General features: G+C 34.9%; 1 protein-coding gene across 4 annotated transcripts in view; it reads right to left on the bottom strand.

The window, feature by feature from the left end:
- ARHGAP15 (Rho GTPase activating protein 15) overlaps positions 1-14164 on the bottom strand; it is a 618637-nt gene that overhangs the window by 300185 nt on the left and 304288 nt on the right. For all 4 annotated transcript variants that reach the window (XM_045479691.1, XM_045479692.1, XM_045479690.1 and 1 more), the window contains 2 exons: positions 11365-11463; positions 10003-10132 (listed from right to left, as the gene is read on the bottom strand). In XM_045479691.1, coding sequence (XP_045335647.1) covers positions 10003-10132; positions 11365-11463 — 229 coding nt within the window. The remainder of the gene's footprint in view (positions 1-10002; positions 10133-11364; positions 11464-14164) is intronic.

Below are 14164 nucleotides of genomic sequence, written 5' to 3'. Positions count from 1 at the left end.
AAGTGTATATGATACCACGAATCAACAGAATGATGAAGATATTACAAGATTAAGCATTTGGTAAATTATGCATTTGTTTAATCTGAGTTTGCCAACTAAGTCAATGGCAAAGTGCATTCTTGCTGTATTCCTTTTTTTTTTTTAATTTTCTTTAATGTTTGTTTGTTTTTGAGAGAGAGACAGAATGTGAGTGGGAGAGGAATAGAGAGAGAGGGAGACACAGAATCTGAAGCAGGCTCCAGGCTCTGAGATGTCAGCACAGAGCCCCGACGCGGGGCTCGAACCCACAAACCACAAGATCATGACCTGAGCCGAAGTTGGTCACTTACTGACTGAGCCACCCAGGCGCCCCAGCTTTTTGCTATATTTCTAAAGAGAGGAACTGATGGATGGATAGTACATAAATTTTACTCAGAGTATACTCATTTGGAAATCATTGTACTAATATTTGTATTACAATATAGATCTACAAAATTCTTGGATGTATTTTAGATTCAGTATATATATTATTGTTAGATCTAATATATGTATAGATCATATACAAATCATATACACATTTATATATCTGTACTCGTCTATATTTATGTAAAAAGCACCCATATATTTATCTGGAAAGTCATTTTCAGGAAATTTAAGAAACTTGTCCAAATCTTATAGGTAGTATACCCTAGAGTAAGAATTGTATTCAAATTTTGTAACTATTAAACCCAAATTTCTGACACAACAGCCATACGACCTTTTGAAAAAGGTGCATGTAACACTTTCATAAACTTTTGTATTTAGCCAGATTTTTACAAATAAGCTGACCTTAAAGAAAATTTTTCTCAGAGATTTCTAAAATTATCAATAACCAAAAATTATACAAACTACTATTACTCTTTTCTTTTTTTTCTTTCTTTTTTTTTTTTTTTAGAGAGAGGGAAGGGGATGGGAAGCAGGGAAGGGGACGAGGGAGAGGGAGAAAGAGAATTTTATTTCTATTTTTAACTTTTTTCTTTAAGTTTTTAAATTTATTTTGAGAGATAGAGCAAGTGGGGTAGGGGCAGAGAGAGACGGGAGAGAGAGAATCCCAAGCAGGCTCCACAATGTCAGCACAGAGCCCAGTGCGGGGCTCTGACTCATGAACTGTGAGATCATGACCTGAGCTGAAATCAAGAGTCGGATGCTTAACTGACTGAGCCACCCAGGCACCCTGGGAGAAAGACAATCTTAAGCAGATTTCATGTCAGCGCGGGGCTCCATCCCATGACCCTGGAATCATGACCTGAGCCCAAAGCAAGAGTCAGATACTCAACTGACTGAGCCACCCCAAACTATTATTACTCTTCTTCTGGTACACTAAAAAGTTCCTCCTTTCTTCTTGCTTTCAATACAGCCTTGCAAATTCTAAGTCAGACCCCACAGAAGAGCCTAAAGAGTAAATATGAATGAGAGTTGTTCTGTCAAATCAAATAGGAGGCTAGAAATGCATGATAGAAAGATATTGAGAGGACAGTAACTTTAAGCAAAGGGATTAAAATTTCTCCTTTCCCCTCTTGCAAGGTCTTAGTCATTATTATCCTTACTACAGAATAATGTACTTATTTGTACATGATTTTGTTAGGCCTAGTACATGTGACCTGCATAAAACATACCATTGCTTTGAGATTTGAAATTCTAAGAGAAAACTGAGAGGGATATATAAATAGTGACCTTAAAATATGAAACCAGTGAAAGTAGTCAGGGTAGAGGAATAATCTATTATTGTTCCTAAACAAGTTTCAGAAATTTCACGATCATTTTTAACAGAAAAAGAGAAGTATGTTGATAATGGTTATTTAAATAGCCTCAGTCATCGATTAACTAATTTAACACTGTCGATTTTGAATACTCTCAAATGTCATCAAGCCACTCTGCTAGTTGCAAATATAAAGGTAAATTAGAGTTCTTTTCAGAGTCAGGCAGTCTAGTGGGTAGACAAACAGACATTCGTAATTAGCTTACTATTGTAACACACTTTGGTAATCGCAATGATAGAGATATGGACTGAATATTATAAGAAAACCAAGGAAGATCACCTAGTTTATCACAGAGATCTGGAAAGTTTTCTGGAGAAGGTTAAAGGATGTTAATTTAGCAAAGGAAGACCTTGACTCAAAGGTGAGAGTCACCTGGAGTAGTGTCCATCAGGGAGTCTAAGCACTGTTTCTCTGGAGCATAAATCATGGGTCAGTAGGTAGTGGGAAAAAAATGAAGAAGTGCTCTCAGGTCGTGAAGAGCTTTCTATTGGGACACTTTGACTTGAGCCATTTCAATGCAGTAATTTGATTAGAAAATGTTCTTAACCTTTGACTTCGATTTTGGAGGACATCATCTCTAATGGCACAATCCCAGTCCTTACATTTTCTATTTGGCCATTGCATCACCTATCTGGCTCTCCCTTTTCAGGCGAATTAATTTTGTATACAAAAAATATTTATTTATATTAGGAAAATTGAGTAGCAAGAGTACTTGGCTTCAGGTTCTATGTAAATAATCAAAGAAAGATGAATTAGCAGATTGATTTACCTTTCCCAAGCCATCTATGAGACAGTTCTTGAAGGAAGCTAATGTTATAGATAGCACTTTATTTAATTTGGATAAAAATGGCTGGTATTTTTGGATACATCTCATACTTTTGGGTGAAAGCAATACCTGATTTTTCTTGCATGGATATGGGTTTTATGATGAGTAATAAGAGATAAACTTGTTTTTCAGGAAAATTTCAGGTTATATAGCTTTTTTTCCCCTCTGAGCATACAATTAGGCATGTTTGGGACATCCAAATAAATGCATTAAAAGGGAATTACTTTCTTTTAGGATTTTGAAGAAAATTATCATTGCTCCTATACTCCAGAAACAAAAAGGAGTAGACCAAAATTCTGTATACAAAAAGAGGCGACCGTGTGCCTTCAAAAGAATGTTTTTGTCTGCACAGGGATTCACTGTAAGAATGCACTGAATATCATGTTTAGCTAGGATACTTTAAACTTGATATAACAATAGTGAACAAATATATGTTTAACTTTACAAGGAAATGTTAATATATACTCATTCTGGAGTCATAGAATAAACAGAGAGAAACTTTCAGAGGAGATCAAAGAGCACTTTTTATATTGTTTACAATCACAGTAGTGTATTAATGCTAAGGAAATATTGCTGAAGAGTTAGACCAAAGAGCCCTTTGGATTTGGCCTATTATTGAAAGAAAGATGCCATTTGACCTAATGAAATCAGAAATTGATTAAATGCAGTTCATCTAAGGGGAAAAATGGTCACAGAGTTACTGCCAGGGTCGGGAAGAGATGGGGTGATCTAGTGCCTGAGTGCTGATAGGGTTAGATAGACTCTCAGAGTAGTTGATGTTACGAGACGCATGACAATGGATACCCACAGGTCAGAGGGCAAGATCAACCCCTTCCATGGGAAAGAAGAGATTAATCAGAATATTCTTTGCTCAGCTTATAACTAGGTCCTCTCTTATCAAATGATTCATGGAGAACTGAATGTTTTGAAGAAACTGTAATCTATGGGTCCCAGGAAAGCTGGGATTGCTGCTAGCCATCTTGCGAACACGTGTCAGAACAACTGTTGTAGTCACACAGTGCCTCAGTGAAGCCCTGCAACCTTTGTGAATAATACCATTGTGACAAAGTAATTTGGACGCCTGATTATCAAGTGTGTGTCTAATCTTTACTGTTTTCTTTCCCTCATAATGTTTAAATCCTCCAGCTTTGGCAACATAAATGTTCATTTAAAATTTTTCATTTTTGCTTTAGTAACAAATATTTTGAAATAAAGACCTCCCTTAGCCTGTGGAAAACAATTAAGAAAAGAATTGACACTCACTGTTCCTCTGATATTGTCTGTCTTACGGCTATAGTAAAACAAAATAATTTTTACTTTCACACTTTAGTTCAACCTCAGGTGGATATTGACTGAAACTGGTGCCAGGGTGGCAATATTGATTCTAGGAAGAAAAACCAAGAATCGGATGATTGACCATCCTGCCCAAATCAAAAACCTTTGTCCCTCTGACAACACAATAACCCATAATATTCTACATAATATGACTTTGTTGTTGTTTCCAGGTAAGAGATTTTTTTGTTTCTTCAGAGCGAGATATTTATTTGTGTAATTTTAATATTGTTTTCATTTTCTTAGCAGATGGCTTATTCATCTTATTATTTTCATGCATTGGCAAGATTAGGCTGTTTTATAAAAAAATACTTAAGAAGAAACTTTAAAATATGTATTTATATGGGTCTCCAGAACAGACTTCACAATATGTGTTTTAAACAATTGTTAATTACATATTTATCCAAGAAACTGGGATGACTTTTCCATTTGGGATAACAAACATCTTACAAATTTCTTTAATTACACAGTTACCAGAAAGGCCACAATGGTCACAACAAAAAATATATATGGCTTTTGGGGAAAAAATAGGAAAACAATGAGCTATCAATGTTTTTATTTATTTATTTTTTTAAGAGGTCATAATGTAACTCATATTCAGAAAATTTGATCTTTGGAAATTTTCAAGCCAGAATTAGAAAATATGTATATTCTTTTATTGACTTATGAACATGGGTAATGCTGTATGTGTGTGTATATGTGTGTGTGAATCATTTTTAGTTTGTGAAACTTTTCAAACATACAGAAAACAAGAGCACCATGATCACTCTGATAGATATCACCTAGATTCATCAACTATTAACATTTGGGACAATGACAGACTTAATCTGTCATTACACACATTTCTTAGAAAGAACATGTACACTTGCTGAGGACTCACTTCCCTTCCCATGTTGCAAAATCTTCCCAGTCCTTCATTCTCTCTCTTTCCCACTATTTTTTCTGGCTTAGAAGTTCTACATTCCCTCCCTCCTTGACACCACTGAGGATTTTCAGGGTCCAGGAGCCTCTTAGCCAAAACCATTTTGATAATTCTAATTGCTTTGGTGGAGTTGGTACAGGAGTAGAGGAGGAGAAAAAAGAGAAACCAGATGGAAAGCAATGCTACTGGAAAGTCTTAGCTCCTAGGGCCAGAGGTACAGCAAACTCAGAACAAGCTGTTCCCTAAAAACAACATTCTAAATGATTACATAAGGTTTAAGTGTGCTTTTGTGGCTAGTACGTGGTTTCCTTATGAAAATGTGTTGAGATCTAAGCAACCAGTTTACAATTGGATTTTGAGAACATAGTCTACTTACTGTTGTGGATGGCCAGTGTTATAATTATTTAGATTAGCACAAAAAATAACTGTCTTCTCTACCAGACTTGTTTTCACTTGGCATGATCATGATTACTTTGCAGACAAAATTTTAAACAAAGATATTATTAAAGGTTCACAAGTATTTTCATTTTCTACATTGTATGAATATTTCATTCCAAATTTTCCACTCCTAATTTTATTCCTGTAGCCTTGTACACACACCCCTACTACGCACATTACTAAGGGGCAATCGAATTGGGAAATCGATATCTAAATACTTTTAGGATTTCACCCAGAAATTTATACATTTGTTTTTTATGAAAATTTAATCAAAAGACAGCTAAAAGAAAATTCATCCGCAAAATAGCAATAATTAATAATAATAATAAAAGACTCATTTTTTTCAGTTCTCTTACTTTTTAAAATGTTTATTTATTTTGGGAGACAGAAAGAGAGAGAGAGAGAGAGCACGTGAGCTGGAGAGGGACGGCGGCGGGGGGGGTGGGTGCGGTGGGAGAGAGAAACCCAAACAGGCTCTGCACTGTCAGCACAAATCCTGATGCGGAGCTTGAACCCATAAACTGTGAGATCATGACCTAAGCTGAAATTAAGAGTTTTAACTGATGCTTAACTGACTGAGCCACCCAGTCTTTCCTCAGTTCTTTTACTTTTTGATTTTATTCTTCTAACTCATGTTCATTTTGGGGTGCATATTTATAATGCTAAAAGTGTCAATATTATATAAAAATTATCCAAGTTCTCCACACATGAATTTTATAGTTTAGCACTTGATTAGCATGAGGTATATTACTTCTAAGGCAAAACCCAAATACAAAACTTATATTAAAAAAATTGAAAGTGCAGATGAGTGAAGTCAAGAATTTTAGTTGTATACCTTTAGGTATATCTGTTAACGACAAAGAATGAATATATGAGTGAATGAATAAACTAAAGCTGTGTCTAAAGGAATAGTGAAATGGTTTGATGTTGAATCCTTTCCATCACCTGGAACTTCTTCATGAAGTTCTGGGCATAAAAGAATGAAGAGCATCTCTTGGCTCCCTTCTACTATTTCCTGGTGAGCTGCTCCCAAGGACACGCTGGCTGCCATTTTCACCGGGGGAGTCGCCAGGAGAAAGACCAGCTGCTCATATTTAGATTTTTGCAGCTATGAGTCCCATATCCAATTCTGTTTTTTTCCCCCTATTTTCTCTATACTTGAGGAGAGGAGGAAGAGTATATATGTCCTGCTCCAGTCTTCCATTAGACACTACCCCCGGTTCATGCCCTATTTTGGTTCCATCTGCTTTGGGGACACAGGATGATAATAAGAGTTCCTACTCATTGAATACCTGCTGTGGGCTAAGTATTTACATATCTACTTTCAGATAATCACACTATCCTGCAAAGATATACAGTGGGTATTAGACCCATTTTTATAGACCTACAAAGTAAAGCTCAGAAAATTAAGAAACCTCCAAGGTTATCTGATGCAGGATTTATATTTGAGCCTCTCCTCTGCTATCAGTGGAAGATGCTTCTCTTTCCTTGGAAAAATGTGCTAGCATTTTCTTTGATTGACTCTCCACTTCCATTAACAGCCCTCCCTGGAGAGCTGCTCTCCCACTCTCATCCAATGCTGGTGTCCTGAATTTCCCACAGTGATTTGGCCCTTACATTGAATTTTCTGGCTTCTTGTCTGTTCAACTCAACTGATATCTTAAAATATCTGATTAGTCCTTAATAGTGTTGGCAGGTTAGAATCATATTTTTAAAAGGAAAGTATATTTAAGCACTTAACTTTCACAATTTGCTTATTGAGAGTACATAATTTTTCCCATGTTACACAGAGAAACTGGACAATGAAATGACCACCTGTTAGCTGCTAATGATGTTCACATGCCTTTAAAAAAGTAATTCTGGCTTTATCTGTCTACAATCTTGGCGACAAAACTCATGGGAACGTCAAGGGCACAGGAAGCCAAAGGCAGCAAACTGACAATAAAGTTTGTGCTTAGACTACTAATAAGGAAGGAGATACTGTGAATCTCTAATTCCACATAATTATTTAATCTCAAGAGGGTAACATAAAACCGAATGCATGTTTTAAAAAACTGAGTTTGGGTGTTCAAATCTAGGACTTAGATCAGAGGGGTTTCACACAGTATATTTCTTACTTGAAAAAATATTAAAAAAAATAGCAACTATAAAATATGCCAATCACTATTTCAAGTGCATAGTCTAATTTGATATTGTGTGGGTAAGTCAATCATTTTGCCTTTCAAATGAAAATCAATACATAAATAGTGAATGAACTTGATTTAAAATAATAGATGGATATTAACTGTATTCTACGTTGCAAAAATATATACTAGCCTTAAAAAGGGCTTACAACTATAAATATCCATCAAAATATAGAAGTGAAGCATTTTCTAAAATTAGGGCTAGCATTAAAGATTAAATGACCCTTTTATTTTAATAGTTAGATCAAACCCCAAAGACATCTGGGTTTAATTCTTTTGCTAATATGTTTTTGGGTCCCTATTAAGTTTAATGATTTCTATGGATCTCATTTTTAATGTAATATATCCATCCAAGTCCAAAGTTGATACAAACTACATTTACCTTTTATTTGTTCACGTCACCATAGTATAATGGTTAAAAGCCGAGGCTCTAATATTAACCTGAATGGATTTGAAACTTGTCTCTGTAACTTGTCTTTGTACAAACTGCCTTAATTCTCTGCACCTCAGTTTCCTCATCTATAAAATCGTGTTAGTAGTAGTACCTGATTTGCTAGGTTAGTGGGAGGACTCAGTGAGTAACATAGATAAGAACTTAGAACAATTCCTGGTGAAAAGTAAGGGTTCAATATTTGCTACCTGTCATTATTTTTTAACTGCAAAGGGAAGAGTGAATAAGAGGTCACTAGAGAATTAGGTATATTTTTAAATGAGTAGAATAAATCATATGTTTCTTCCCTTGTCTCTAGGCAGGATTGAATTTAAGCCCCAAATAGACAAATAATTGTCTTTCTCAATCAGAAATAAATACTAAAGAGGAGTAGCTGGGATTTTATCTGTAGGAACTTTGTTTTCCCCTAAAACATTTCAAACATTGTGCTGAACACAGAATCTATTTGCCTCAATGTTTCTGAAACACCTTTACAAAACTTTATTTTCTCCCAAGCTTTAGGCTTTAGAAGCATGTAAGGGTATCCTCCAAATCTCTACTAATCATTGCCTCATACATCCTATTATATATACAACAAAATGTTCATATAATTAACAGTAACATGCTCACATATTCACATGACATTAACATTCTCACAGTTGAATTCTAATTCTAAAATCTTACCTTAAATTTGATCCCATATTAAGTAAAGGGGAACAATGACCAGGAACTAAAGGGAAACATTCAAAATGAGATAACTCCAAACTGCCCCACGTTATGGAAAAATATTTTTAAATGGCAAATAACTTAATTTGCAAGCACCATACAGTTTAAGACATCAACATTGATCATTTTAAACTCCTACTTAACACAACTGGCTAGCTAAATATGTTTCTAGCAGTTGTTGTATTGTGGTATGAGTTTTTGAATAATGACTTAATTTTGAAACGGTGCTTCTACTCAAAGTTGTCATGCTATTTCTAGATACTTAAGATCTAGAATAACTTAGCTCTGGAAGATATGCTATATACAAATGGCTTCTCTCTTCCTTGTCATATGCGTGTGAGTGCATCTATAGTTTATATATACGTACATATATATGTGTATATATATGTGTGTGTGTGTGTGTGTGTATAGTCTTCCTGATGCACACAAATATATGCATATACACATAGAGTCATTTAGCATATGTACTCATGTTCATGTGTAGATATTCTGTTAAAAGCCCTTCTCTATCTATGGAATTCTCTTTAATTCAAAGAGGTAGTATGTAACTATATTGATCTTAGATCAGAGGGAGAGGGCAGAAAAAATAGCGATTCAGAAGATCGAGGGTACCTAGGTAGCTGATCCAGGAAAAGTACTATAATTTTTGAGAATTGGGGAAATTGGTTTTCTTTGATTTCGGAGACACCCGCTTTGATTTCAGAGATACCTTTCAGGAGGCCGAAACTCAAACCAACTGTGAGATATGTGTGACACCTTCTCATAATCCCCTTTTATTGAGGAGGAAACAGGTTGGACAAGTTTGAGAGATCTACTCAAGTTCGCTATATGGTGAGATTGGACCTTTTTACTCCAAATTCATTTGTTTCAGAATATTAGAACTAGATATGACCCTGCAGAACATATAATTCACAACCCACATTTCTAAAACTTTTTGGTGGCCTGAAGGTGTAGAAAGTTGCATAGCCTGTTGGTTTAAGTTGAGCCAACTGTGGTGGTCACTCACACATTTTTTAATGTATGGAAATCAAATAGTCAGCATACCAAGGTTTAGAGATGCTTGACATTTCCCACTTTCAAAATCAATCACCAATCCGAATGCCCTGGCTATTACTCAGAGATTCAGAGGTTTGCTGTAAGCAGAGACCATGACCTTGGAACAATTATTTTCTCAAAAGGCATTACCAACAATGACGCTAGCAAAGCACCCAGACTGCCCCCCAGTGCATGATTCCCTGGCCAGGAAATGGCTGCGAATCTTCCATGAGTAGTAGGAGCTTGGCTCAAATCTTATTTCAATGCATTTATATTTCATAAGCATTGCATTTAGACAAAGTTAAAATCAACAAGTAAAAAAAAATACTTACTTAAAGATTTTCTGTGCTCTGGTTTCTGTTCTTTTATATCATTATCGTAGTGACTTAATAATTCAGTACTGGAAGATCTCTGGATTTTGAATAATTCCAGGTTTCTTGATGAACCACTTGGATCCTTTGGCTGGAAATAACAAACAATTAGACTTGAATAATTTCACAAGGAAGAAAGGATTCACCAAATAATTTACAGATCTATTTTGATGTTAGATTTAAAGGGAAGATTGAACTGAGATAATTACGTTGGGATAAGGCCTTTATGCTAAGTTCAATATTCAAATTTAATCATAGCTATATATATATAAAACTTACTAAGTGCTGTGCATCACCCCAAGTATTCCACATGTATTAACTCAATTAATCATCACAGTAATCCTATGAGGTAGGTATTATTATTACCCTTACTTTCCAGACAAGGAAACTGAAGCCAAAAGAGATAAGTAATTTGCCTGAGGCCACACAGCTAGTAAAGGATAGAACTCGGATTCAAACTCAGGCAGTTTGACTCCAGAGTCCACTCTTAATGACAACACACTCTGTCTGTGGGTGGGTGAATGTGGGTGTGGGCACTCAAGCATGCCTGGATAAGGGGATGATGATAATATTAACATATTGATGATGGAGAAAAGTCAATTTGTTATTTTTTTAAGCTTTAACCCCAAAATGAAATAAAGGATGACTGCAATTAAATAGCAATAAAACCACACAGAAAATGCTATATTTTCCTATTGTATACCTTATTAAAAGCTCTCAAGAATATTTCTTTCTAAGATTTTGCAAGTATTAGTGTCCTAAAATTAGATGTTTGGTTTAGAATCAGTATAAAATGGTAGTTTTCAATAATCTGATTCTCTGAATGTATGATTTAGGGTAATTTCATGAAGTTTTAGATTCATAATTTTCACGAGAAGAACAATCTGGCTTAGCTGGAAGAACAATGAAAATCAGTACAAAGGATTATTATTTGCTGGTGTTTGAACAGTGAGTATGAGCTTAAATACGTTGGTATTTATTTTCAAGAACATGTATTACAGACTGCATGAACTGAAAATATGAAAATTCAGTAGTCATTAAGTGCTTGTGTGCTTTTTACAGCCTCTAATAAATGAATATCCATGTTATTTGGGGGGAAAAAATGAATACACTGTGTTTTTGAAAGAGAAATCAAATGACATTTAGCTCCACAAATCATGTCTATGGAAACGGTTTTTAGTGGACTCTATTTAAACTTAAAATAACTTAATATCTCTTGATCTGTAGGATCCATTGAAATGTGTGTGTGTTATATGCCTAAGCAGCACAATTTAAGTGACAACATTTTAATTAATAAAGGTAACAGCCAAAACAAATACATACCAATCTGTCAATTGCATTTTTGATAGCGTGGAACCAATCCAATATGATGAAGTCAATATCTGACTGTAGAAGGAACTCATTTCCTGATACTGTTGTGATCTGAAAAAAAAAAAATCGACAGGTAAGCAAATCATATAAAATAGATCTCTTACATTAAAAAATGGATACACACACACACACACACACACACACACACACACACATGCTGTTTAAAAAACACACTTCAATACACCAAAATATTTTCTTGTATTCCAGTAATTGTCTTTCTGGGAACTGGGAGACTGGGACCATTTTGAACTGCTCTCTATAAACTGTTTTTTCATGTCATAACAAATACATTATTGTTTTAATAATAGAACGATTAACTCAGAGTAGGACTAAAGCTGAATTACTCCAACTTAAGGAGAAGCAAGCCAGGAAGTTCAGAATAATGCAGACAGTATCCACTTAAGTCAGAACCTCAGAAAAACGCACCCGGGTGTGTCAGAATTCATTCTGCACTTTTGGCTCTTTCCTGTTTGTCTTTTTCAAATCTAATAGTATCTCTATATTTGATTTCCTTTTATGGAGGGCTGTAAAACAGATTATTTACCAAAGAGACTAATGCAGACTTTTCCAAAAGGTCATGCAAATGAATAACATTTGGCTATTTCTATTTTCCTATCATAAAGATCTATAGGAAAGTAATAAAGCACCAATTTCTCCACAAAAGGAGTATATTAGAATAAAACTTTATTTACATATTTGAACCTCTCATGGAGCGTATTTATCAAATGAACATCCCCATTCCAGACTCTCAGGGCGATTAAGCAGTTGGCAATATTTAACATGTAACTATACGTTTTTCATTACAGTGAATTTTTTCCTCCCCAGAATTGTGAGAGAAGAATGTGACCCTATAGAAACAGAGCAATGCTCTTGATTTCACACATAAAAGGCTACTTAGAGACAAATTTGATTAGAGTGGGTGTGGACACGCTTTTTGTATTAGGCCATCAATCTGAACTGTGAAGATTTTCCCTTTGTATTGACTTTTTGTTTCAACAGGAAGATGAACACTTCCTGACTACTGTCACACATCAAGCAAGGCTTCAGAGGTTTAAGAGGACTGACACTTCAAAATACTCAATCAGGAGCTAGTCACCTCTTCTCAGCCTCACTTGCTCTGAATAGGAGGTGAACATTAAAATGTGGCACAGGTTCAGAAAATCGCAAATCATGCTTCAGGATGTCTCTATAATTCTATCATGAAAGTGACAATTATTACCCAAAATAGCCCACTCTGAAGGTCTCAATGATTCTTATGACAACATTTAATGACAATGGTCCTAGAGTTTTAAAGAAATCTTCGATTACACACATACATATATATTCACTTGTCATTTATTTTTAGAAAAAACTATATAGAGACGCAACATCACTCAGTGTTGCAGTGCAACCATTCTTGATTGCGACGTTTCACAACTGTAAGGAGAGGACTATCCAAGTATATGCGATTATGAGAAGTGAAAGATTAGAAAATAAGAGGAATTTTATTTTCTAGAATTTGACAGACTACCAGGGCCAATCACTCTTTTTTTTTTTAAGTGAAATGCATGTAAGATTTCAAAAGGCTCAAAATATCCCCTAAATAGTCCTCTGTTTTATGTATCTATTACAAGACAGCTAAGCTGATATTTGCCTAATTATCTGAACACCCAAGCAATGTTCTTCACTTACATAAAGCTCCAAATATTTACTTTATACAGTGTTGCCACAGAAATACTAATCTAAAAATATAAGGTCACTTGTGACTAACCCAAGAAAACTAGTAATGTCCTTGACCTCTACCTTCATTCTAATCTAACTTTAAATATTTTGATTATGAATGTAGTATATAACATCACAATTTGGTAACATACACAAAGAAATATGAATTAGCCCAAACACAACATGCAATCTAATATATTTTTTCTGCCATTATAAATAAACCATTATTAAAATTGTAAAAAGAAACATTTCAAAGTACAAGAAACAAACATAATTAGATTTACTATATTCTGAGGGTTTAGGAAAGAGCTAACACAGTTCAGTTTTCAGTCTAGTAAATTCAAACAGTGATAAAATGTAAGTACTTCGCCAGTACATTTGCATTTTTGGTGCATGCTATGCAATGCAAAGGGGATCTTTTACTGCCAACACAACCAAAAACAAAATGTATTTTAAAAGTTTCTTTATCCAAATATATTACTGCATTAATCGTACATACTCAGTGATTTATGAATTCATTTGAGGAAGCTGGATCAGAGAACTACACAAATGCAATTCATTCAAAATCTACTATCAGAAAGATACAGTTCACATTCTTTCCTCTGTCTTCCCACTAATCTTTCCAGTTACTAGGCAGTCTGGAGAAGTCTGCTACTGCTCTCTACAGTTTAAACGCATCCACTTCTTAATTACAGTCAGTAATTGACTTTGTTCTGCTCCATCCCAGCCATTCACAGGAAAGCATTTTCAAAGTCTTTGACTGCTCATGCCCATTTAATTCAGGCTTCTCAATCCACATTTTTCCATGACCTCTTTAAGGTTTTCTGATAAATGGTTTGCTGAATCATATTTTCAGTTTGAACAATTGAATTTTCAACACTCTTGGGGGGAAAAAACACATCAGTAAAGACTGTGAGCTTCGACTAAACCTTTTGATTGAGCGATTCCTGATGGCAATGTAAAGTGATGTAAAACTAATAGCAGACATAAAACATTTTAGATGAAGCCATGCTAATGTGTTTTTCTATATCAAGTTTCGCCCAAGTGACAG

This window comes from Leopardus geoffroyi, chromosome C1 (genome assembly GCF_018350155.1).
Source record: "Leopardus geoffroyi isolate Oge1 chromosome C1, O.geoffroyi_Oge1_pat1.0, whole genome shotgun sequence".
Classification (NCBI taxonomy): domain Eukaryota; kingdom Metazoa; phylum Chordata; class Mammalia; order Carnivora; family Felidae; genus Leopardus; species Leopardus geoffroyi.
This window is presented reverse-complemented; position numbering and strand designations above follow the sequence as displayed.